General features: G+C 37.6%; 1 protein-coding gene across 1 annotated transcript in view; it reads left to right on the forward strand.

Annotated features, from left to right (window-relative positions):
- The window catches only part of BICC1 (BicC family RNA binding protein 1), a 109,259-nt gene that overhangs the window by 42,964 nt on the left and 43,274 nt on the right, over positions 1-23,021 (forward strand). The window contains exon 3 of the mRNA XM_037400683.1: positions 10,037-10,106. Within this exon, the coding sequence (XP_037256580.1) occupies positions 10,037-10,106 (70 nt within the window). The remainder of the gene's footprint in view (positions 1-10,036; positions 10,107-23,021) is intronic.

Consider the following 23,021-nt stretch of genomic DNA (forward strand, 5'->3'; position numbering starts at 1 on the left):
CTTGAGGGTTTACCTGTACTATGAAAATGCTCTCTGATGGGCCTGATCCTTGAAGTGCCCACTGCAGTTGGAAGCCTTAAAACAGCACTGTCCTTGTTGAGTTCCTTGTGAATAATTCCCTTGGTCAGGAACAGTGGCAATTTTGATCATTTAGTATTATACATAGTGACTGTCTATATCACTGCTTGGAGCTTGTTCTGACTTCCAAGTGAATCGGAGTTTTAGTTGACGATGATGTTCCATTTTATTTTACCTTATTGCTATACTTAATGTTTTGTGCAATATCTCTTGTATTGTAAAGCAAAGGAGAAGGAGCAATTTTGTCACCACAGTCTTGATTGAGATGCCTAATCCTTTTCACTCTGAAAACTAAATGCTTTCTTAAAATAGGGGAGAGATTCTGGTCCTCAGAAATACTTGGTCTCTGTCCTTCCCCTCTAAAAACAAAAAATGAAGAGCTGAGTATGAGAATGATACAAATCAATAATATGCACTGGGTTCCTGATTTGTAGGGAAGAGACTTGCTGCTTCTGCTTGGAGAGAAGAGCTGCCTGCATATTGGTGTTTCTCACAATGTGCTGTGGGGGCTTCATTGTTAAGTAATAGGGTTTTTTAATTGGATAAATTTCCCCTTATTTATATTATTTGTGTAGAACTCCTTAATGCTGTACACACGGATGCATTTATAGCTTATATTTCGCATGCTTAGATAATCCCTTTACATTATTGACTATACTTTTAGTAATTTATTTTAAATAAAAATACTACAGGTGACTTCTGATTAACGTTTCCATTGAGGTTGAACAAAATGTTCAAGTCAAGTAAAGGGGGGACTTTAATGTTTCTCTGTAGGTAAGGGCATTTGATCCATAGTTTTCTTCTCACTTTACTTGCTGTACTTGTAAAGTAAAGAGTTCTGTAAACTCTGTAAAAAAGCAAAAAAACCCCCAAAAACCAAAAAAAACCCCACCGTTGCAGAAGGTTTACTTGGTGCCGTTTTTGGATGCAGGAACAATGCTGCAATACTTGCTTGCTTAACAAGACCCTTTTTTAAAGAATGATCTTTGCCAGTTCATTTCAGGTAAAGTGAAGGTTAAAAAAAAAAGTCATGTGTGTGCATGCATGTGTTCTTTTCCCTTCTAAGCTAAAAATGCCTTATTTATATTGTTTCCATTTCCAAAGCCATATCCACATAGATGACTTTTCCCAACTCTCTTTACCGATTCAGAGCTTTTATTTATAGCTTGACAGTTTGAGTTGTAAAGCTGGTATTGTTTACTCTGCTGCCTTTATTGCCTTTACGTATAATCTGTTAATTAGTTTTTGAAGTATTATCAGATGATACTCATTGATCAAAAGTACAAATAAATGAATACATTGGCTATAATGTTGATTTTGTCCTCTAATTTTAGCTTCAATACCACTTCATCCTGCACATGCTTACCTTATTTCTTGATAAAGTCAGTAGGAATAGCTGTGAGTACCTAGTGATTATGGTAAATTTGTTTAGAGTTAATCTGGGCTAGGATATAGCCCTTGACAACAAACAGCCTACTTGCTGCTTTGCAGAAGTCTCTAAGCCTGTACATGCAGACCACAAAATTACTGGTCATGAGAAGCTGGAGGAAAGCATGTTAGTATTTTGCTTAGCCTAACGTGAAGCTGTGTAGAAGTATGTGAATGGGAAACAGGCATGTTTTTCTTCTGTTGCCTCCTTGTACCTGAATCTAGATTAGTTGGAAAATTCAAACACTTTAATTTTGTCATTTAACAGTTAAAATAAAAATCAGTTTAACAAAGATGGACAAATTAGTATGCAAGGATCAAATTCCCACAATATTGAAACAAATTACTTGCAGCAGAAGAATGAAAAAAACTATGTATGGCAGTACTGAACCTTATCCATACTGGGTATCCCATATGGTAGTCTCTAAAATAATGTGAATGTTATCCTTTTCAAAGACAAAGTTAGGGGAGAAGGGCTAGCCAAGTCACATAGAGATACTCTTTTTTTTTTTTTTTTTTTTTTTTTTCCAAAATGTGTTTGGGGGTTCTGACAGTTGGAATATAAAATAGGAAAGTCAGGTACCCCTACCGTCCAAGACACATGCACTGGTGCCCTTGCACTTGGGAAGGCACTTGTTTCATAATGCTCCTTCTTGTGCACAAACTTGCACATCTGGAGCGCAATCCTTGTCGTCCCTGTGCATTGTTTTGTTGTGTATTTTTAAGTAGTTTACACTTAATGTACACTATTGGTATCGGCACTCTTAAGAAAAAAAAATAAAGGTTTTTCTGCGTTGTCTCACTGTGCTGCCACTCGGCATAGGAGATAGCTTTTTCTGCCACACAGAAGCACAAACTGTGAACTCGAAATGGTGTGTTGGTCTGGAACGTGTGGGTGCCTCGTGGCTATCTGCTGCTGCTTGTGCTCAGAAACAGGACCAGGTTTTGTCATCTCCTCTTTTTTAACTTCTTACATGCTTTATATTTTCTCACCAGCAGTGAAACTGTGCCATTGTCATGTTCTGGGTCCAGCATCTCAAGTGCTTACTCCAGCCTCACCAGTTTCAGAGGATGAATTCACGCTGTCGGTTCCTGAGTAACTTTACACAATTCATTTCTGTGTCTTGTTCTTCCTTCCCATCCTTATTCTTCCCCTGCTTTCCCCTCCCCCAACCCCCAGAAAACAACAAACCATTAAATATAATACTCCTGGTTCCAGCTACACCCATAGCTCTGTTCTTGCTGCCAAAACTCATGTTCAGGGATCAGTCATGAGCTCAGATACTGCTGCTTCACTGCTGCTGCATTGGAAGCAGAAGAAATAAGTATCAGCCCATATAGAATGTTTGGCTATTCCAACTCTTCAGTCTTCCCTGCTTTATATAGATTTTTTTTTTATTTTTGTGCAAATGATATTCCATGTTTCAAATAAAATTATAAGAGCAAACTTGTTTATTTTGCTCTAAATGCGTAGATACTGTTCTAATACTACTTCTCTGAAAGCAGAAGATGCAAGATAACATCTTGCGTCTGTGAAACAACATTCAGAGATGGGCAAAAATTTTGTATATTTGTTTTTACTGGGCATCGTGAGGTCTGATTTTTAAATTATCACATCACCATTTGGTTAATACTGAATTAGACTGTACATGTAATGGTTTTGTTTTCTAAAATAATATGCTTATTTGGGTGTTAAATTTTTAACAAGTAAAATCTGCAATGCTCAATTTTTGGCACTTTTTGTGAGTTAATGAATTGGATAACTAGTCCGTTTGCCCTAGTACTCTTGCCTTGTTAACTACATGCAGATTTTGCATCAAAACTGCAACTGTGTTCATGCTGAACTTAATTTGTGTGTCTGTCTTCTTAAAAAGAAATTATTTCTTTTTGTCAATTAAAATAAAATTGATGATCATCTGGAACTCCAGACTTCTAAATGTTCTGTGCATAACCCCAGCTCTCATTATGGTTCTTAAAGCTCCGTTCTTCAATGCAAGCTTATACTTTTTCTTATTCAGTTCGCTTTAGAAATACTTGAGTTGCCTGTTTACTTTTGTGGCTACTTTGAGCTAAAGCAGTTGGAGCCCTTGGTGGTATGAAAACTGGATACTTAAGCAGAAACTTTTGGTATCAAACGCAGCTTCTGTGCGTTTGTAAATGATGGTGGGTAAGGACATGTATCTGTCTTAAAATGAGTGTTTGTGTCTACTAACAAGACATTTCACATGTAGCTGAGATTAAGACAGTGCTTCATGTCAGTTTTCCCCTCTTTCCCCATTTGCTTTTTCCTCTGACTTGTTATGTTAGCATTGCTTCAAACTACTTTCAATTTTAAACTTCATATTGCTTGGGAAATCACATCTTATTTGGTCATACCTTTTTGTCTTGCTGGAAAAACTACTTCATACAAAGAAATGGTCTCTGAGATCTGTAAGTGTAGGGTTGAGAATGCCATGAAGAGTGAATCTAAAGGTAATTCAGAATATAGTTTGGGCCCCATCTTGATTGTATGGTTTGTGGTATCTTTTTTTTTTTGTCTGTACACAGAGGCAGTTTCTGAGGGAAAACCAAGATTCGACAGGTATAACTATATTTGCCTATAGCGTTGTCTTTTGCTCTGTCACTTAACCCGCTGAAGAAAGAACCTTCCCCCAGTGCACCAGAGGGAACTGGTTCACTTTTAGAAGTGCTGATTAATTTAGAAGAATCACTGCTGTGTTCTCTTTGCTGCTTCTCATCCACCTCTGTGTTCTATGCTGCCTCAGAGAGAATAGTTCTTATTTTCGTGGATATGATCACCTGTAGCTATTAAGTTTAATTTCCTTTCGTATAATTTACCCAACCAGTCTGCTAAAATACCACATGCAGCATGTCCTGCTTTCAGCATTTGTCACCCGGCTCATGAACAGGATTTGCAGTCTGCTTACAAGAAGTGGAGCATTGTCCCTGAAATATTCCAAGTAGCAAAGGAGTTAGTGCTCTCTGAGGATTTGTGTTCTTTGATAGTTGAAAATAAGGTACTCTTGCAGTACTCAAAGGTTTAGATGTGTGTAGTGCCATTGATGATGTTGATTTAAACCTAAATGTTGCTGTTTGTTTTTAACCTGCACAGAGGAAAACCTAGGAAAAATCTTGAAGATAAACTCAGCTGTTCAAAACATGACACAGACAGATAAATAAAAACCACTGGTGGGCATACAGTTTCATTTCTTTCTAGGATTTTTACTAGTGTGAAAAAATCTGTGTATCTACCAAATATGTTGTTGTGTATTTAAAAAAAAAAAAGTTCTTGAATATAGATTAAGATAAACATGTACCTGTTCTATAATAGAAATTTAAATGTGTTTACAAGATTTTTAACATCTATGCTTATTCATTATTTAAGTACTCTACAAGTTAAAATACTGTGTATATCTTCTGTTGTATTAAGGAAGGTTAAACTGAGGATGCTATTCCTTGCATAAAGCCTCGCATAACAAACTGGCTTTTTTTAAACAGTTATGCTTGCAGCTTTGAGAGTGACTTTTGCCACTTCTGTTGGAATGAGCTCATTGCTGAGCTAAAGCTGAGAAAACCAATTGCAGAAACTTACTGGCATATGCAGGTGTCCCCTCTTAGCTTTTTTTTCCTTTCACTGTGAATAAGGACTGAAGCAGAAATGGCCAAGGTGTGTGAATCCCCAAGGTGGGAAGATCAGAAATAGACACCTTATCGCTGCCTATAAAGAATACTACTGTCATTTAAGTGCTTGGTTTGAAATGAAGAAAGGTCCTGTTTGATATGTTGTTCTTTTTCATCTACTCTGTGTAAAAATACTTCCTTTGACTTCGGAAAATGCTTGTGGGCTTCTGGGGAGTTTGGGTTGTTGGTTTTTTGCATTCAGGGCATTCCAGTTTCCATCCAAAATCAGCTAAACAAACATTACAACGTAAGGAAAAAATAATTTCTTACTTGTGCTTAAGGTAAAAACTCCCCAAAGTGCTTAAAACTAGAAATTTTTCAAGCTTGAATACAAGGAAGCCAAAAGCTTTTCTTCCAGCTGCCGTAGAGCTAGGATGTTTTCTTCTGAAGGCCCAGTGATTGTGTAACAGAGCCATTCTTTCAGGGTCACGGCACAGTCCTTATTTGTGTTGTTGGTATCTTCCACTTCTTGTGTCATCTTCTGTATGTTCTCCGCTGAGAATAGTACATATTTATTGGGGCTGTGTAAACACTACTGGTTTCTCGTGGGAAAGGGCAGGAGGGGAGATGTAGGTAGATGATTTCTTAGGGTTTTCCGCATTTTGAGAAGAAGCAAGAGATCATTGACTACATGATTAAATCTTGCTGCCAAATATGCTTGCTCTCTTTGGTCAGTTGAACCCTCAAGGCGAGGAGAGTTACGGATTAGTATAAACCCTATTTCTTTATATGAATAGGGAAGCCGAAGCAGAGGTGCTATTCCGCAGAGATCTCAGTGGAAATGCAGCCTAGGGATGATTGAATCTAAGTGTTATGTAACTGAAGTATTTACACAATTAAAATACATGTATTATACGTATATTACTTGTAAATTGAGTTCTGTTTTGTTCTTTTGAGAGCGGTACTGCTGTTTTCAGGGTATGTGGCACGACACTGAGTATTCACTAAGAAAACTATTCCACTACAACATGCAGTTGAGGTTTTTATGGAATGATTCCAAATTTGTTTCAGGAAGAAAAATAAAATCCTGGCACTGAAAACTGCCTGGCTTAGAATGGTGAAACAGAACTAAAAGTTGATGCAGCAGTCATCTACGCTCTGCAGAGTTTTACTTGTCACAGTTTTCGACATCTTACCTTCAAGTTCAAAAGCTGTAGTAAAAACTCAGTTTCTTGTTTTCTAGAGCTTTGTAACACTCCTGCTACTACAATACATAAATAATAAAATAAATACAATAAATAGTTTTAAAAGTAGGCAATATAGTTCAAACTTTTCTTAAGGGTTCCTAGAAAGCCCCGATTTCTCAAATAAAACCAGAAGTTACTTTTCATTACAAACCTTTTTAGGCAGTTAAAATTCTCAAATTGTTTTACAGGCAAGATAAATTATTTCACTGGTTAAAAAAAAAAAAAGTGCTACAGCAAAAACTGTTATCCTTTTTTTCCTACATAATATGTGGTTTTCAAAATTCTGGAAAAGAATGATTATTGCAATCAGCTTGGAATTCATCATAAATTTTACTGCTTGGAGTTGAAAGCCAGCACATACTCTTAAGCATTTTTATACTTCAATAAATGCATTTCATTTAAATGCATCCAGACTTCTTTTTTTTTTTTTTTTTTCTTTCCAACTGCCTGAGACAGGCAGATAAACTTTTCTTTGTATGACCAAACTGAGTCGTCTTTTGGGCTAATGTGGTAATTTCTAGCATTGCATTCTCCAAAGAGCTTAAGGTTATTAGGTGGCCAAATCTCAGTGGCTGACAGTCAGACTACTTTCCCTTTGAAGATCTCATATGCATCTTTCTCTTAAGTCCCAGTATGTGTGCATCTCTGAAGTTGTGGGCTTTCATTTTGTTTTGGGTTCAGTATGAGAAATGGGGAGGAATTAATTTCTTTAAAGCAGAAGTCTTCAAATTTTATTCAGAGGGTAAAGGACTGATGGGAATGCAATACTTGTCTTCAATGACACTCATTCACTCCTCCTGTCTCCCCTCTTGTGGTTCCTTTTAGGTCTTTAACTCAGTCCTGCTCCATTCTTTGTTTTAAGGCATCTCCCTTCCTCTTTAGATAATGCCTTCCATGTTTTCTGTTGATTTCATCGCCTGTTGCAAAATTAAAAATAATCCTGGCCCAAATCCTTCTATCTCACAGAGTGAATTCTTGAGTAGAGCTTTTTTGACATCTTGGTTGGAAAATTGTGGAAAGTATGTGTATGTTGCCGATAGAATTTCACCCTCCTGGAAATGTCTTATTTCAGCTGTAACTTATTATCAATAGTTGCTGAAACCAAAAATATAGTATAATGAAGTCTGGCTGACACTTTCAGGTCTTCCATGTGGTATACTAATCTGGAAGTTGTTGTGATGCCCGAGGGGAATTGGAGTTGGAAGAAAGATAAGAATTCAGAAGTGTAGAGGAAGTCTGCCTTAGTTCTGAATTATACTATCATGGAAAACTTACTGGTATCGGTAGCCTGTTTTCTCAATCCATTCATTTTCTTTTTGGGAAGTGGCTTTGCTAATTATTTTGGGATTTTATATTTTGATATTGCTTACGCTTGTTGCAGATGACTAGAAGGACTAAAACGTACTGCTTTCTTAATACACCCCTGACCCCCTTAGGGAGTTAAGTTTTTTGGGTAGCGTCTGCTTTTTGTGTTACTGCAATTATTTGTTTCAGCAATCAAAAGAGCACAATTATTTTTTAGTCCCTCCTGAGGAAATTGAACAAATACTCTAATATATACAGGAGGAACCAGACTTTGAGAGTTGCCATCTGAAGTACACCTCTCCTTATGCTTTCCTACCTCGCTCCTATTTACAGCGAACAAATTATTTTAGTTCTTCTGACTTACGGCTTCTTCTAGCTTACAGCCCAAGTTTAGAGTGAGCACTTGTTTACTTGTTACCATTACATGCATTAAATAATCTCCTCAATACTTACTACCCTCTGTATCTTACAAGACTCAATGTCTAAAATAGTTTGACCCACAGACCAGAGGGTAGTGGTTACTCCTGCCGGCTCGGTTACTGCAAGGCTGCGTACGGAGTACTTGGTCCAGTTAAGTCTCCCTCAGCCTAAGAAAGATCCTGACAAGCAGGAGTGACTCCAGTGGATGATCACCAGTTTGATCAAGGGCCTGGAGCAGTTGATCTACAAACACAAGCTGAGAGCAGGGTTTGTTCAGCACGGAGGAGGTGAGGTCAAAGAGGAGTCTAGTAGTAGGCTTCAGCTACCCTATGGGTGATTAGAAAGTGGACTGAGTCAAGCTCCTCCTAAAAGTGCGTGGGTAATGATGACCAAAGGGTAAGCCAAGGATAACTCGACCAGATAAGAGAAAATAATTTCTCAGTAAAAGTGGCCACAAGAGGCTGTGGCATTGCCTTCCTTTGAGGTAATGAGAGCGTGAAGGGCAAGGGTCTGAGCAACCTGACCTAACTTTGCACTTGGCCTTGTTGTGAGCATGAGTTTGGACTTAAATGACTTCATTTCTTTCTTCCCTTTCTTCCCAATGTCTGTGATTGTAGGACCCCTTCTAATTGACGTTAGTCAAGCTGAGCAAACTGATTGCTATTAATCTCTTTCATAATAAGCTACTGAAATTCTCAAAGGAGTGAGGACCCTTTTGCTTGCCGCTGTACAAAATGTTGGCCATGTGTGAACAGAACTGGACAGTTCCAGGTGAAAATTCGTCAGGGCCTTCCATAATTAACATGTATTAAAAACTGCCTTGTCTGATGCAGCCTACCATGATATTTAATAGATGCATTTTCTTGGCATCCTACAACCATCTTGTCATGCACTAACGTGAGCATATCTTTCTCATCTCTTCAGGTCCTCATAATGATGAGATACTCTCTTCTTACTTATAATAATCAGATACTCTCATAGCTCAAATTTGAGAGGTATGATCTCGTCATACTTATTGATGAGATCTCAATGTAAGAGAAGATCTTTGTCTCGGTAGACGTGCCCACCATTTTTTAGAACTGAATTTCAATTCATATATAAGTATTTGATGTCATTCAGTTCTTTCTGTATTACTACTAAATGTCTTAGTGATGCACTATAACTCTGTGCCAGTATTAAATTTCAGTGTAATATGCCTATGGGTAGTGGATTTTTTTCACTAAAGCAAAAGGTGGCAACAGAATGAGAGTCTATTTGAGCCAAATGACTAGATGGATTTCAAAGTGTAAGTGTGTGTGTAGGGTTTTTCCCTGTTGGCTGGCTGGAGATTTACACATAGGTTGCACACTGTGTTGTAACAAATGCTGTCAAATCTCTACTCTGAACTGCTAAACCAGGAAGTAAAATTTTTAGTCTGGATAGGTTTACAATGAAAGATTCCTTTCAGGTAAAGGTGAGGGGGGAAAAAAACCAAAACCAAACAAAAACCAACAACCTGTGAAGGCAAAGCAATGTATCTTGACTTATGGAGACTCAAAAGGACTTGATTTCAATTTGACTGGCTTTACTTAGAAGCCATTTTAAGATAACTACAATAGAATAAAAATATTTCTTTAAAGCTTTGAAATTCCATCTGAGATGGACACAGAGCATGCCGTAGCTAGTCGTGGTCATTAGAACTTAGTAGAAACTGCTGAGCATCTTGGTTTGCTCTTTGGATTTCTCTTGAGTGATCAGAACTCAGCTCTACCTATCGTCAGACAAAAATTCTTCTCAAGAAAGCAAGAGAAGTAGTTAATGACTTGAGCTATTTATAAGTAATGGTAGTCAACAGAATTAAAAATGGTAAACGTCATCTCTTCCAAAAACGAACTTTTGACTTTGTAGGAGAAAAATAAAAGCTTAATTTTTCATAAATGCTTTTTTTTTTTTTACAGATTATGGAAGAAACAAATACACAGATTGCTTGGCCATCAAAGTTGAAGATTGGAGCAAAATCGAAAAAAGGTATTTTGTTTTGTTACTTTTATGGGGTGGGATTGGAGTAGTAAAACCACAGAATAAGCAATCCTGTGTTTAGAGTCACTATACCAATATTGGACACACCTGAAATATTTTCACTTCAGTCTGCTGTTTTTATAAGAATTTCTTGTTGATGTTCTCTCAGCGATATATAGATACCAGACAGAGAAACCCATTTTAAGTAGCTTGCACTTCTAGAAGTACTGTATCATCAATACGATTGTGTTTCCTGTCTTAACCGTGTGTGCTTTCTTCTGTATGATTCTGCATCTAATCTGAACAGTTTCTTTCCTTTACAGCAGCCAAAGTCAGTTAGCCTTTCTGGTAACAGTGTGGATTAGTGGGTGTTCTCTGGGGTTTTTTGTTCCTTTGTAGAGCACAAAGATGTGTGTTGGTCAAACCGGGTTAGAAGAATATACTCGTTGTGTCTGTGACGGAGGCGGTCTGAGTGCTTTTTTAGTTTCTTTAAGAAACTTAAGTAGAGCTGTTACTTTGGAATGGCCAATATTATATGTGTTCTAAATGATGCTTCTTTTGGAAGTACAGCCTATTAATGTGAACCAAGTATACAATGTGAAACATCTCTTGTTGAAGTAAGCCTCCTAGTTCTGTTATGAAAGAATCACAGCTGTGACTGAATCAAAGTAATACTTAAATCCCCTTCTGCAGGAAAAATGAAATTGGGAACGATGATTTCACACCGCATGTATTTCTGTTCAGGCTGATACATACTAAGACCCAAGAAAGTAGAGTTCAAATGATTTACCTGGAAGTTATGTTTAGAATGTATAGGTAGAGATGTGGGCTAGCAACCTTTGTAAATGAAGAAGGTCACATGAGAAGAAAAATAATCTCTTCAGAAGGGTGCAGGTTTAATGATATTTCTATGGTATAAAGTAAGATTCATTCTCTGAGGTACTTTCCCACATGGCATTGAAACACAAATTGATTGTCCTTCCCCCATGGAAAAAGAAAAAAAATCACACTTGAGCGGGGAAAAGTGGAGAAGGAATCCAGACTTTAAAAAATGCAGGTGTCGTATGTATGTATATATTCCTATGTGAGAGTGATAAGGTCTCTGTGCAAACCTGTGCTCTGCCTGTGGCGTTCTACACGCTTTCTGCCTGAGGTGCTATGAAGTGGTACACAGGTACAGCTCCTCAGGAAACTGAGGCAGGTTAGTTTTTGTTTATGTTTTCGTTTTTTTTTTTCTTTTGAGGGGACAAAAGAATAAAGCAGTACCTGCATTTGTTTTCTTTCAAATTCAAATGAGCCTGGTCCTGAAGATTAAAAGCATGGATGAAAGGCTATGAAAAGAAGGGTCAGAGAGGTGCCTGGTTGGGCTTCTGGACTGGTACACAGGTGCAGCTTTATATGTAGATTAATTTAACCTCTTTATTGTGATCTCAAAGAGAAGATAATATTAGATTGGTGGTGAAGCTCTATCAATATATGGGATTAATTTTAATACCAGGGGAAATACAATGGCTTAAAGTTATGAGCTGACAGTAGAACTAAAAATTGAAGAGAGGGAACACACAATAAGCTGGGCATACTGTGTGCATTTGTAGTGGAAATTATTATCCTGGAAAGTCTTTCTGCCAAAAGAAACTTTAGATAGTGATAGGCTGCAAACTAGGTATTTTAGTGCAGCATATTGCTATTTAAAATGATGTTTCACGTGCCTGTGAACTGCAGGGTGGCTCTAGAGTGAAGACTTTTGCTTTCTGGCTAGCTTTGCTCTAGGAGGTTGTATGTATATACACCTAAAAGAGTAAAGTACAATATGTACACAAAGAACCCCTTAACCTGGAGGTTCCTATTTCTTGTGAAACAAAGTGTAGTTTAAATGTTCTTTTTTCACTGGATATCAATTGTTTGCAGTTTTGTAACTTGCCATTTGCAGCTACAACAGCTGTTTATATAGGGAAAATATTCTGAGTGTTTAACATACTCTAGCTTCATTTAATGACATTTTGTGATTGAGAAGAGAGTCTGCAACAAATAGCTGTCTGCCTCTCTGGGGACTTGAACTTCATAACGTGCTCTTTCCCTGTCCACTTGGCTGGGAAATGAATGCTTGATAAGCAGGCACTGAGTGAGGGAGAAGCAGTTATGGATGCACAGTCTTGTACCCCAGCCATACACTGTACCCTATCATAATCAAGTGATACCAGATTTTTCATATAATGTTCCAAGATAATCTGCTTGCAGATTCAGTAGCTTCACATTCTGTGGATATATGTTGTGGCCTTTGGTCATTCACAGCTCTCCTCCCAAAATATGAGGAAACACAATCATTAGGAAGACATTTCTAGCTGTGCTGTTATTTCTGTCATGTTGTTCAGTCCATTATGAAACACTAAAGGAGGCTTAATGTAGTGTTCTTCTCGGTGCTGTTGCCATTTTTAATTTGAGGTCGTCGATACTAAATCATTAAGGACAGAGTACATGTTATCTTTCTAATTACAACACAGGTACTGAAATTTGCAGACGAGGTGTGCGTAATAAGGTTCAGCAAGGATCTGAAGGTTTAAGTTCTGTACGAGACCCAGAATGTTTTTATGATCTTGTGGAAAAAAAATTACTGTCATGAAGCTGAAGCACTAACAGTAGATGGCCTGCAAGTTGCTAAATTGTTTCTGTTCTGTGTTATACAGATTACAACTTTTAAATTGATTGTGAAATACTATATATTGAGTATTGTAGTGGTAATTCAGTAACTCAAACTTGATAAATATTTTCTGAGATTTTTTTTTAATTTGAAAAGACTAATGTCTGGATTTAGCATATGCAGAATTTTAAAAAGTTGCTAATTAAAATTTATTGTTTAATTAGAATTAAATAATAAGTTATCAACTCTAACAGATTTATAAAGACGAAAACAGGAATTTCCTGGCTTTAATGAACACCAGCTGCTGCAGTCTTGCTCTAGTAATGAGGGTTGATGAGGGTTAAAGTATTTTGAAATCCATGTTTAGAAAACACGCAAGCAGATATAAATCTTCCAGTAGTATCTTTAAGCAAGCCATTTGTTCAGGTTGACAGGGAGATCCCATAACATTAAGGCTTCAGAGAAGGAAGTGAAACAATTTAAAACGGTTCTGTAATGACAGATTCCTGTCTAGCAGTAATGAAACAATTGGCATTGGCACAGCCTGCCCCGCTTTGCATGCGTGCTGTAGAGTTCAGGGCATATCAAAATCTCATGTCTGGAGGTTTCAGATCATCTGTAGTCCAACAAATTATAACTTCTCTATCCATTCCTCTCTTGCTCTCAACATACTTTTCTACTCTGTTATGGTTACTGCTCCTTAGGAATGCTATTAATTAACTTCTAAAGATTTATTCAGTGGTATAAAAGTTTACAGTAGATTGCCAAATCCTAAATGGTCAGATGCTATAGTTACACAAACATTTTCAAAGCAGACATAAGCTAACATTATTTCCCTTTCCTTTCCCAAAATACTGACCTGTCCTGCTCTCCTGTTCTTGTTGTCCAGCCCTTTCTGCTGTGCTGTTGATGGCGCTTATAATGTCACATAGCTGACCAGGCTGGCTTAGAACAAACCATGGATAATTTCTACCACTGGACGGCTGGTGGGGTGTTGTGCATTTGCTAGCTGTTTGAACCCTAGCTGCTTTAACCCAAACTGTGTCCTCGGTCTTCTACATCGTATGGCTGTGTGAGTCTGTAATGCTTAATGCACTGGGAGCAGATGAACATTGTGTTGTTCAGCATGGTGTTTGTTGATGGCAATTTAAGGTCCTCTTTAGGAACTTTAAAAAATGAGTATATGTGAGTTTAGGTTTCATCCGTATTACTTATTCTTTATTTTCTCCTTTTAGAGTTCCCACCCCCCTCTATACAGGTGCATGCTGTTCTATTTCAATAGCTGTAAAGAAGTTATGGGGATGTGAATGTGCTCAGAATGCAGACAGCCTTGAAATAGCATTTGGATAACAACCAATATAAGAATCGTTTCAGCTCCTGGAAACTTAGTGGCTCTAGGCAGGAATTTGTTCATCGAGTTGGAGCAGGGGAAATTTTGGGAAATTAAAAAAGGTGGTAAGGAGAAATGCAAAGTAAATGGAGCTTACAGAGCATGGGTAGCTCCGATGTCTCTTTCACCATTCACTTCTAAAAAGGGCAGCTTTTACTGAACTTCTGTCACTCTTTTTTTTTCTTCCTGTTCTTCCCATAATTTTATTCCTCTTCTGCTTTCTCCAGATTAGTCTCCAGCTCTTTATCTGCATCATCTGTTGAAGTTACCCACTCCTTTCTTTCTTCCTTTCTTTCTTTTGCTGCTCTTATTTTATGTCACCTGTTCTTTCATTTGTTGTTTCTGTTTTTACGGTTTGTTTGTTTGCTTTTTGTTTGTTTTTTCTAGGTTTTCCCTTCCTCATGTTACTGATGCATTTTAAATGGGTTTAAGAAAAAGACAATCCAGTCCATGTTCTGTTGGTGCATTTTTTCCTCACCTTGTTTTACTTAGTCTTTCATCTACTCTCTTCAGAAGTAAAGCTTAATTAACTTTTGTTATCAAAACGGTTACTACATGCTACTTCTCATTAGCATATCTCAAAGGCACTTACATGGTGCATCAAATTCATATCTAAGGAGAATGGCAGGAGGGGAGGAAACACAGCGGCACTGAAGACTTTAGAAGGAAGGCAGCAATAACTAGTTGTGGGCACTGCTAGAATCCATTGCGTGGCAGTTGGGTTTCATACTTTTCTGTAAACTTTGCATTTTGCAAGCAGAGTCCAGTACTTCCTTCTTTGCATCTTAAACTGCTGAGACAATACGCAAAATAAAGTTATCAACTGTAATACTGTATTTGAGGCAAATAACTACTGAGAGACTAAAACCAAACCAGGAAAATAGTGCTCCCATTTATTTGAATGTTGTGTAGCCACAAGGGAAAAGCTTTGCACATTCCAGGAGGCATTATGATAAAAGCTAGAGGCTTACTACTTCTGTTAAAGCAGAAATGTCACTACATGGTGAACTTAAGGCCAAACTTGCATGCAAGTTACTGCCTTAGATATCAAGAGTAAGCTAAAATGTAATCTCTGTTTGTTGCTTCAGACCTTTAAGCCAACTTTCAACTGTTTCCCAATATTGTAATAAAAGCTGAAGTTTACATTAAGAGAGGAAGAAGGGAGGGAGAGAAGAGAGAGAAGATGTGGTGTCAGACTGCAGCCTTACGAATGTGTGCAAATACAGTGCTGGGTTATTTAGACTTCTGGCACAGGTTTTCTGATAAATCTCAAATCTGTTTTTATGATTTTCAGATATTTTTTTTCTCTTTACAAATACTGAATTTTCTCAATGTAGTTTGTCAGCACAAATCTTTAAAAAGTGGAAACTGCTTTGGATGCTAAATCTCTTATAGTAAAATATCATACATGGAGAAGTGGTTAACAAAGAGCAGTTCAGCATTGTACTTGCCAGTTTTTAGTGTCCCATGTGCAGACACTTCATAATTTACACACGTGTTCCATGGAGAGATTACATCATTTCTTAAAATATAAATGCTTTCCTGACTGTTATGCAATATTGATTTCAATATTGGAACGGAGCTGAATCCCACATTTGTACAAAGCAGAGACTGCCTTTCTCACGTAGAAACTTCAGCGAAACACATGGCAAAGAAAACCTCTGTGGCTTACACCTCAAATTGTTTGTTCCAATGTACTAATGGATGCAAGTAAGGCATTGTCAGTGGTTGTGTTCAAACCCAACATTTAATGATGAAATGTCAGTGAAAACGTAAGAGTTAATAATCCCATGTAGCATTATTCTGTAGGAGTTATGTGAGCTTTAAACAGCAACATAACCTTTTCTAGTTTTTCTGGAGGTTACTGGATTCTCTCTTCCCTGTCAAAATACAAACAAATAAAATCCCCAACAATCACCCAAAACCCCCCCCCCCAACAACAAGGAAACCTACCCAAAAAAACAAACCTAAAACCACAACCCCAAAAAACAAAATACCCCTAGGCAAAGCAATGAACCTAATGAGGCTGCAGTTGAGAAACTTTGAGTGCAGTGCTAAGTGTCTGTCTGAATCACTTCAGGCAACTGTCTCATTGCATTGATAATATTTTGTAATAAATGCAAAGTTTAGAGAAATGAGTAGATTTCTCTGCTTTCAGTTATCATTGGAATGCTAAAAAGATTTCAGTATATGCTACTAAACTTTGTTTTACTTATTTTTTTTCTAAATACCAGGTGGCTTGGTGTACTTCAGAGGCTGGCATGTTTGCAAAGCTTAGTTATACAATCTGAAATTTTCCCCGAGAAACAGGCCAAGTCTGAGTTTAGTTAAACAAGCATAAAAGTAACTAAAAATTACCTAATAGTTTAGGCTGTTTTCTACTTTGTCTTTTAACTTCGGAAGTTGAAAACCATAGGTGGCAGTTTGGCATCTACAAGACTGAAGGCATCTATGAGATTGAAAACTTAAACTTAAGTACATAATGTTACGCTGTATACATGTGTGTGTGTATGTACATAGAACAGTGACTGTTAGAATTGCTTTGTTTTTTAAGTCTTCCGTGTTTTCCTTTTCTCAGGCTTTACATGTACATGCTATCCCCACTTATTATAGTTGCAGCCATGACACATCTTTTAATTCTGTGTCTTCCTTCAATGACTTAATTATTCTGGCCTGGAGAGAGATTAGTTCCTTTTTTTTTTCCATTGTCACAATGTATATATATTATGCCTGCTTTAAATTTTGTTAAAAAGTAGTTTGGAACTAGCTGTATTGTGGAAAAACTGCAGTTATCAACACAGTGTCTACTAATTACCCCTGCTGTGCTTGGAGCTTTAACTTCTCATTTTGATTGTGGGCGAGGAGGTAGTGTTTCTTGTTTGTTTAGCTTCTTTGGCTTAAAACAAAAAAAAGTGCCCCAATAGATCAAAAACCAACTGTTAAGAAAGCAACCAAACCTTCACAACCTCCCCAAAACCCAATAAGAGGCTGTAAAACCTCGGTGATTTGAAAAAGCGAGAGCTCTTTTGTAATAAAATCTGTCCCGGTGTATTGCTTACAATAATGGTTACGCTCTGTACGGTATCAGAAGACCATTTCTAAAGGTGTTCCTGTAAGTAAATTGTTGAAGAGGAATTGCTCTGTTTTTTTTTTTAAGATTTGTCTACATACATAAAACTTTCAAAAAATGATAGATAAAAATATCTAACCTATTTAGGGACGCTGATAAAAGTTGAGTCAATTGTGTCAGGCTAGCCTGGTTGTGGATGAACCTCTTTGCTGTTTGTACTATGTAGTAAGCGAGGATGATATCAGCTTTTTTATATTTGAATTACTAATTTCTTCATGGAGACAGTCAGTATAGTCTGGAAAGTTAAGATAAAGGTATATGTGAAGGTGTTTATATGTTTATGTATATAATGGAGAAAATTAACAAGACTTTTCTGTGAACATAGACACTAAAGTTAAGAATATTCTCAGACTTCCTTATATAGATTTAAACAGTTTATGGCTGCAACCTGAACATAAAAATGTTTCAAATCAATTGGCATTTATTATTTGTGGCCTGCTTGGCAAATTGAGATTTAAATCTTAGGGCAGGAGGAAGGGGAATTGATATCTGCATACAAGCTTGAGCTACTGCATCAGCACATAGCTTTTTGGGGGTGGTTTGTTGTTTGTTTGGTTTTTTTTTTAAAAGGTTGTACATTTCAGAGATGGTTTCAATTATATGAAAACACTTTCTTGCAACAGCTAGATTTCTTAATTACACCTTATTTGATCTTAATTCTTTGAATATAAAAGTGAACCTTGCTACTTTTTTTAAAGAATACGCCCATGTAAATTGTGTTAAAAGTCTTTGTTTGCTAAGTTCTAAAAGTCATCCTATAATTTCTTTCACTTCTAAAATGACAATCTCTTCATTTGTAGCCACGTATAATCTCCAAAACTGCTTAAAAATGGTGAGAGGAATAATAGCGAACAGAGCTTAATGTGCCAGACTTGCTTGTATGCTTGCCAGTACATAGCTGTGTAGCTAATTTATCAGTCTTTAAGCCTAAGAAAAATACTCTTTACTGTAAATTGCTGTAAAAGGGATTCATAGTTTGTTTCTGTAAATGCAGTGATGTATTGAGTCTTATTTTGCATGTCAGTCTTAAATGCTAAGCCAGCCCCACCTGAGAAGGTCACATAGCATCACAGGAGTACCAAATGCTTCAGACTTCTAAATGGAACGAGTACTGTAACAGTAACTTTTTGTAGTTTGGGTCAACTTTTTTTTTTGTCCTTCTTTCATCTCTGTGGTCTGTTCCTAGTTACAGTAATTCTAGCTTCTGCTGTTTTCATGAAAAAAAACCAACCAACAACCCAAACCCAAAGCAAATAGCGTGGAAGAGAGTGAACATGGGATATAGTCAACTTATTTTTCTACCTTAAGTTCCATGCTGTGAGTAGCCACTTAATTGGCTTAGAGCCTTAAGCCTCAATTAAAAAAAAAACACACAACAACAACAAACCCCACCAAAAAAAAACCCCAACAACAACAAAACAAATATACAAAACAACAACAAACAGGCAGGGGGCGGAATTAATCAGGCCCTTGAAGACCTGCAGTGGTATATGAAGCTTTTTGACAAACTTTAGCTTCTAATCCACTAAAATGCTCTTGAAAATTGTGCTAACTGTCCTGCAAGACTGTGCCCTAACTCTTGCTAGGAGGCAAAAATGTATGGAGTGATGTCCAGTTCTGAGCAACCACAGCCCGTTCTATCATCTTTAACTAGGGATGTAGTGACACAGAAAAGAGAGCACGTATGTTTCTTAAGTGCTTAGATGCTGAAGTAAAAAAACCTTTTGTACTGGTTCATGATCAAGTTTTAATCTTGATTGTGTCTGCATTCTTTCTGTGCAGATGAATGGAAATACAGGTTCAGATTGCCTGATGTTATTCTGTTTCTTATAAAGCAAATAACATACTGTGTAATAGCAGGAACTCTGCCAGCAGCTCTGTCACTGCTGCCGATCTGAGGATTGGTTTAGGCATTTGCATTGCTGTTGGATGCCTTCCTTTGTGTGAATTGCCACCTTTACAGGGCAAAGGAAATTGTCCCCTGTCAATAACAGATCCAGTCAGGTGAGTGGAGGTGACAAATTGATGACTGTGCTGTAGGCACCTGTTCCCTCAGGAGAGGAGCTCTCCAGCTGGTTATATGTAGGTTAACAAAAAGGGGCTATAAGATGAGCTGTTGAAGTTACTCCACATGTCTCCCATCCATAAATGGAAACGGGATCCCAGTGCATCCGTTTGAGACAATTTCATATAATAGCACGGCACAGTAGTGTTTGATCACCATACCCCGAGGACAGCCTTGTTCTGCATGTTGCAAATAACGATAAAGGTGCACTCGCTTCTGCTCTTTCCAAGTACTTCTAACAGGAAGACTAGTAACTGCTTTTGCCAGCAATGAAATCAGGGGAGACAGAATGGTTTTCACAACTACCAAAAGTGCAGTTGTAGTCTTATCTTTATTGCCTCATTGCATGCTTAAGGTCTGTCCCGCTGCATCCATAGCTACCTGCTAGGTAGCTCAGCCCTCCAGCCTGGCATGCCCTGGTGTCAAACCCACTGATGGAGAGGGCATTCAGGGATGCTGGTTTATTGAGGCCTGTGTTCTTTTGTCAGCAGGATTTTTCTTAAAGCTATTTAGTTTTGGTTCCCAAAGTACAAAGTTGTAGGTTTGACTTTACCAGTTCAGTAAAGGTCATCTTAAAAGCCATGGCATTTCAATACCTTTTCCTTGTTGGTGCCCGTGACAACAGAGCCACTGGTTTGGGTGTTCTGTGTCAGCTTTCTACGCTTGGAGCGAAATTGCTTTGCAGCTTTTATTTGACCTCACTGAAAACAAGAAAAAAAGATTCATCCTGTTATGCAATTGTCCAGCTGATATCTGTGTATATAAGTTGAGGGTTCTTCAGTTATGTTATGTCTTAAAAGCAAATGAATTTCACAACAGTATGTTTCTTCATATTGAAGGTAGTCATCTCAGGAGATAAAGGATGCTCTGTAATGTTTCTTGAAAATGTTAACAAGATTTGGGGGGGGGGGAGGGAAGATAATTTCTTAGATCTGCAGTTGCTTCATAAAAAAAAGAAAAATCAGTCAGATATGGTATGTGATCTGCAAAATGGCACGTGTTTTATGTTCCTTCAAATGGCATTGCACTTATTTTTGTGCTTGACCTTTCTACAGCAAAACTAATGCTATTTTGCATTTCCCTGTAGGTAAAAATTAATTCACTTGATTGATGGGGCACCTTAGGTAGCTTGTTGTTTTGGGGGTTTTTAAGTCGTGCATCTTAGGTGGAAAAACAGAGTAGTTTTATAATCTGAAATGCAGAATACCTTCATTTGGGAAGTTCTTTATAAGGTGGGGAAGTATTTGCTTGATTAGTTTGTCTTTAGTTACACTGGATTTCAATTTGTGGCCTCTAAATTGCTTAAATGGGTTTATCTGACTTAACTTGCTCTGATGTAGATCAAATAGGCATTTTCAAAAGAAATAAGATTACAAAAGTGCATTAATAGCCTGCATTGGTCATCAGAATGCATAAAATGCTGGTCAGATAATTCCTAGCTATCGGTGATGTTGTCTGTCAGGCTTTAGAATGCAGCTTCTAGGGAGGCTGCAGTCATTTTCTTGTAATTCTGTATGTTATCCCTGTTAACTGTTACTACTCGTAATACTTTTTTCCCTTTTGCAGAGGGATTATTCATACTCTAGTATTTTTCATAAGAGAAAGATAAACTGATGTCAAATGTCAGTTGAAGCCCATAGAATGTTTTTGTTGTTTTATTTTCCAGTATGTACTTTGTCCTCTGTGTAGTTGGAGAAGTGTTGAGAAAGGGGAAGTGTCATGTCTCATCTTTTTTTAAGTGTAACTCACTGCTGCTTCCATGTGTTTAACTCGTAATGGTTCAGAAGTTTTCAAGAGATGTTGAAGTTCTTGATGCTGGTCTGATGCGTTATTGTATGCAAATGTTTGACACTAGTATGAAAAACTTATTGCAAGCCTAGTTGAGGATGCTAATTTAAACACATCAGTTACGCATTCAGCATTTGTCAGTGAATGGCAATGATGTCTCAGTAGTAAAGATGATTCAAAGTTTTGTTTTGTTTTGGAATAAAACCAGCTTGAGTGGAGGAGGCTGGAATCCCCAAACAGCTTTCAGAAACATGGAGAAACCAGCATGCGTAGCGGAACTCCACCTATGGATCTTGTCATATGCCCACCAGTATTACTGCAGAGAACACGGCTTTTTTCATACTCTGAAGGGATAATGTCTCATATGTGATAGTCTGTAGCTGATAAAATGTTGGCCTTTCCAGTTTAATTCTGTGCTTCTGTAACTGCCATCCAAAGACCAATTTTCCCCAAAGCCAGTGCCTCACCCAATGCTCCAGGCTTTCCTGCGGACAGTAGCACTTGCAGGTAGGGCTGTCTGCTGCGTTCCCCTCTTCAAACCTGTGCAACTCCTATAAACTGTCCAGTATTACAATGTAACTGAGTATCATCCTGTCTCTGCAAATCTCTTTGTATTTTAAATGAAAATCGGATTATTATTTTTAGACTGCTCTGGTTTCAAATATTCTTTACGCTGTGCATTCTGAATATAGACTTGAGTCTGTGTCAAAGACCGAGTGCAAACATACAAAATCATCACTGATAGAAAATCTCTCCAATTACTTCCTCTGGAAACTGTAATTTGAATCATATGATTTTTTTAGAGTAGCAGGAGGAGGGACTATCTGAAAAATAACTATAATATGATTTTCAGAATTTTAAGATTTTCATCAGTCCAAACTTAACTTTGTATAAACTGTGCTAGTCATTTTGTTCCTTGATTATTTGGCAAGACTTCACATTTCCTGTAAAGCAAGTCTGATCTGCAGACAACAAAATGCAGGGTATAAATAATGTTCTTGTGATATTTTTTTATATATATTGTTCTACCCGGATTTTTAGCAATTACAAAATATTTGTTGTTTTATGGTAAATGGTTCTCAAATTCTGGTAGCCTGTAGTTTTGGCTGGGTGGCAGTAATTGAAGCTGCTGAACTGGTATACTTTAACCAGTGAGACTGATACCGTCTGGCAATGTTTACCAACCAAGGCTGCTCACTGAGGACTGCTGGCAACGTACACTCCCTGTATTAACCCCTGTGAAAGGGAAAGGCAAGTGATCTCTTCTTGATGGGAGGAAAGCTGTGGGAAAGGAAAAGGTTGGGAATGAAGTGGAATGGAGTAAGTGAGAGACTGCTGAAGAGACTGAAGGCAGTTGGAAAGAGTAGATGTGATTCAGCGAACGAATGGCAGGAAACGTAAGGTTAGAGTGGGAGTCTTAGAAATGAGTTTTTTGAAAGAGTAGGATAATAAAGATAATAGGAAGACAGATGGGAGGTGGAAAGAGGAAGATGTGGGGGAAGGACTGGGTGAAAACATACATACCAAGAAGTGGAGAGGAGAATTACAGCATGATGTTCATAGGTGTCTGGGATGGACTTCCGATACATATCCTAATCTTGGAAATGAGGTCGGACACAGTTCTGAGGTTCCTACTTGATTCGTATCCTGGGGAAAAGCTGGACTGATGCAGACTTTCATTACTGTCTTAGACCAGCGATTAAGTATCTAACATGTCATTATTCTCATCTCCAATACCTTTGTGCTACCTCCATAAAGATGCAATTTAGATGACTGCAATTTCAATTTGTTAAACATTTAACAGATGTCTCATCTTGCATCAAAACATATGTATGATTTAAAATACTAGGAATGCAAAGCATTAATTTCTAGTCCCTGGGAGTTGAGGATGTTGGCACTTTCTACTAAAAATC

Source organism: Falco rusticolus, chromosome 9 (genome assembly GCF_015220075.1).
Source record: "Falco rusticolus isolate bFalRus1 chromosome 9, bFalRus1.pri, whole genome shotgun sequence".
NCBI lineage: Eukaryota > Metazoa > Chordata > Aves > Falconiformes > Falconidae > Falco > Falco rusticolus.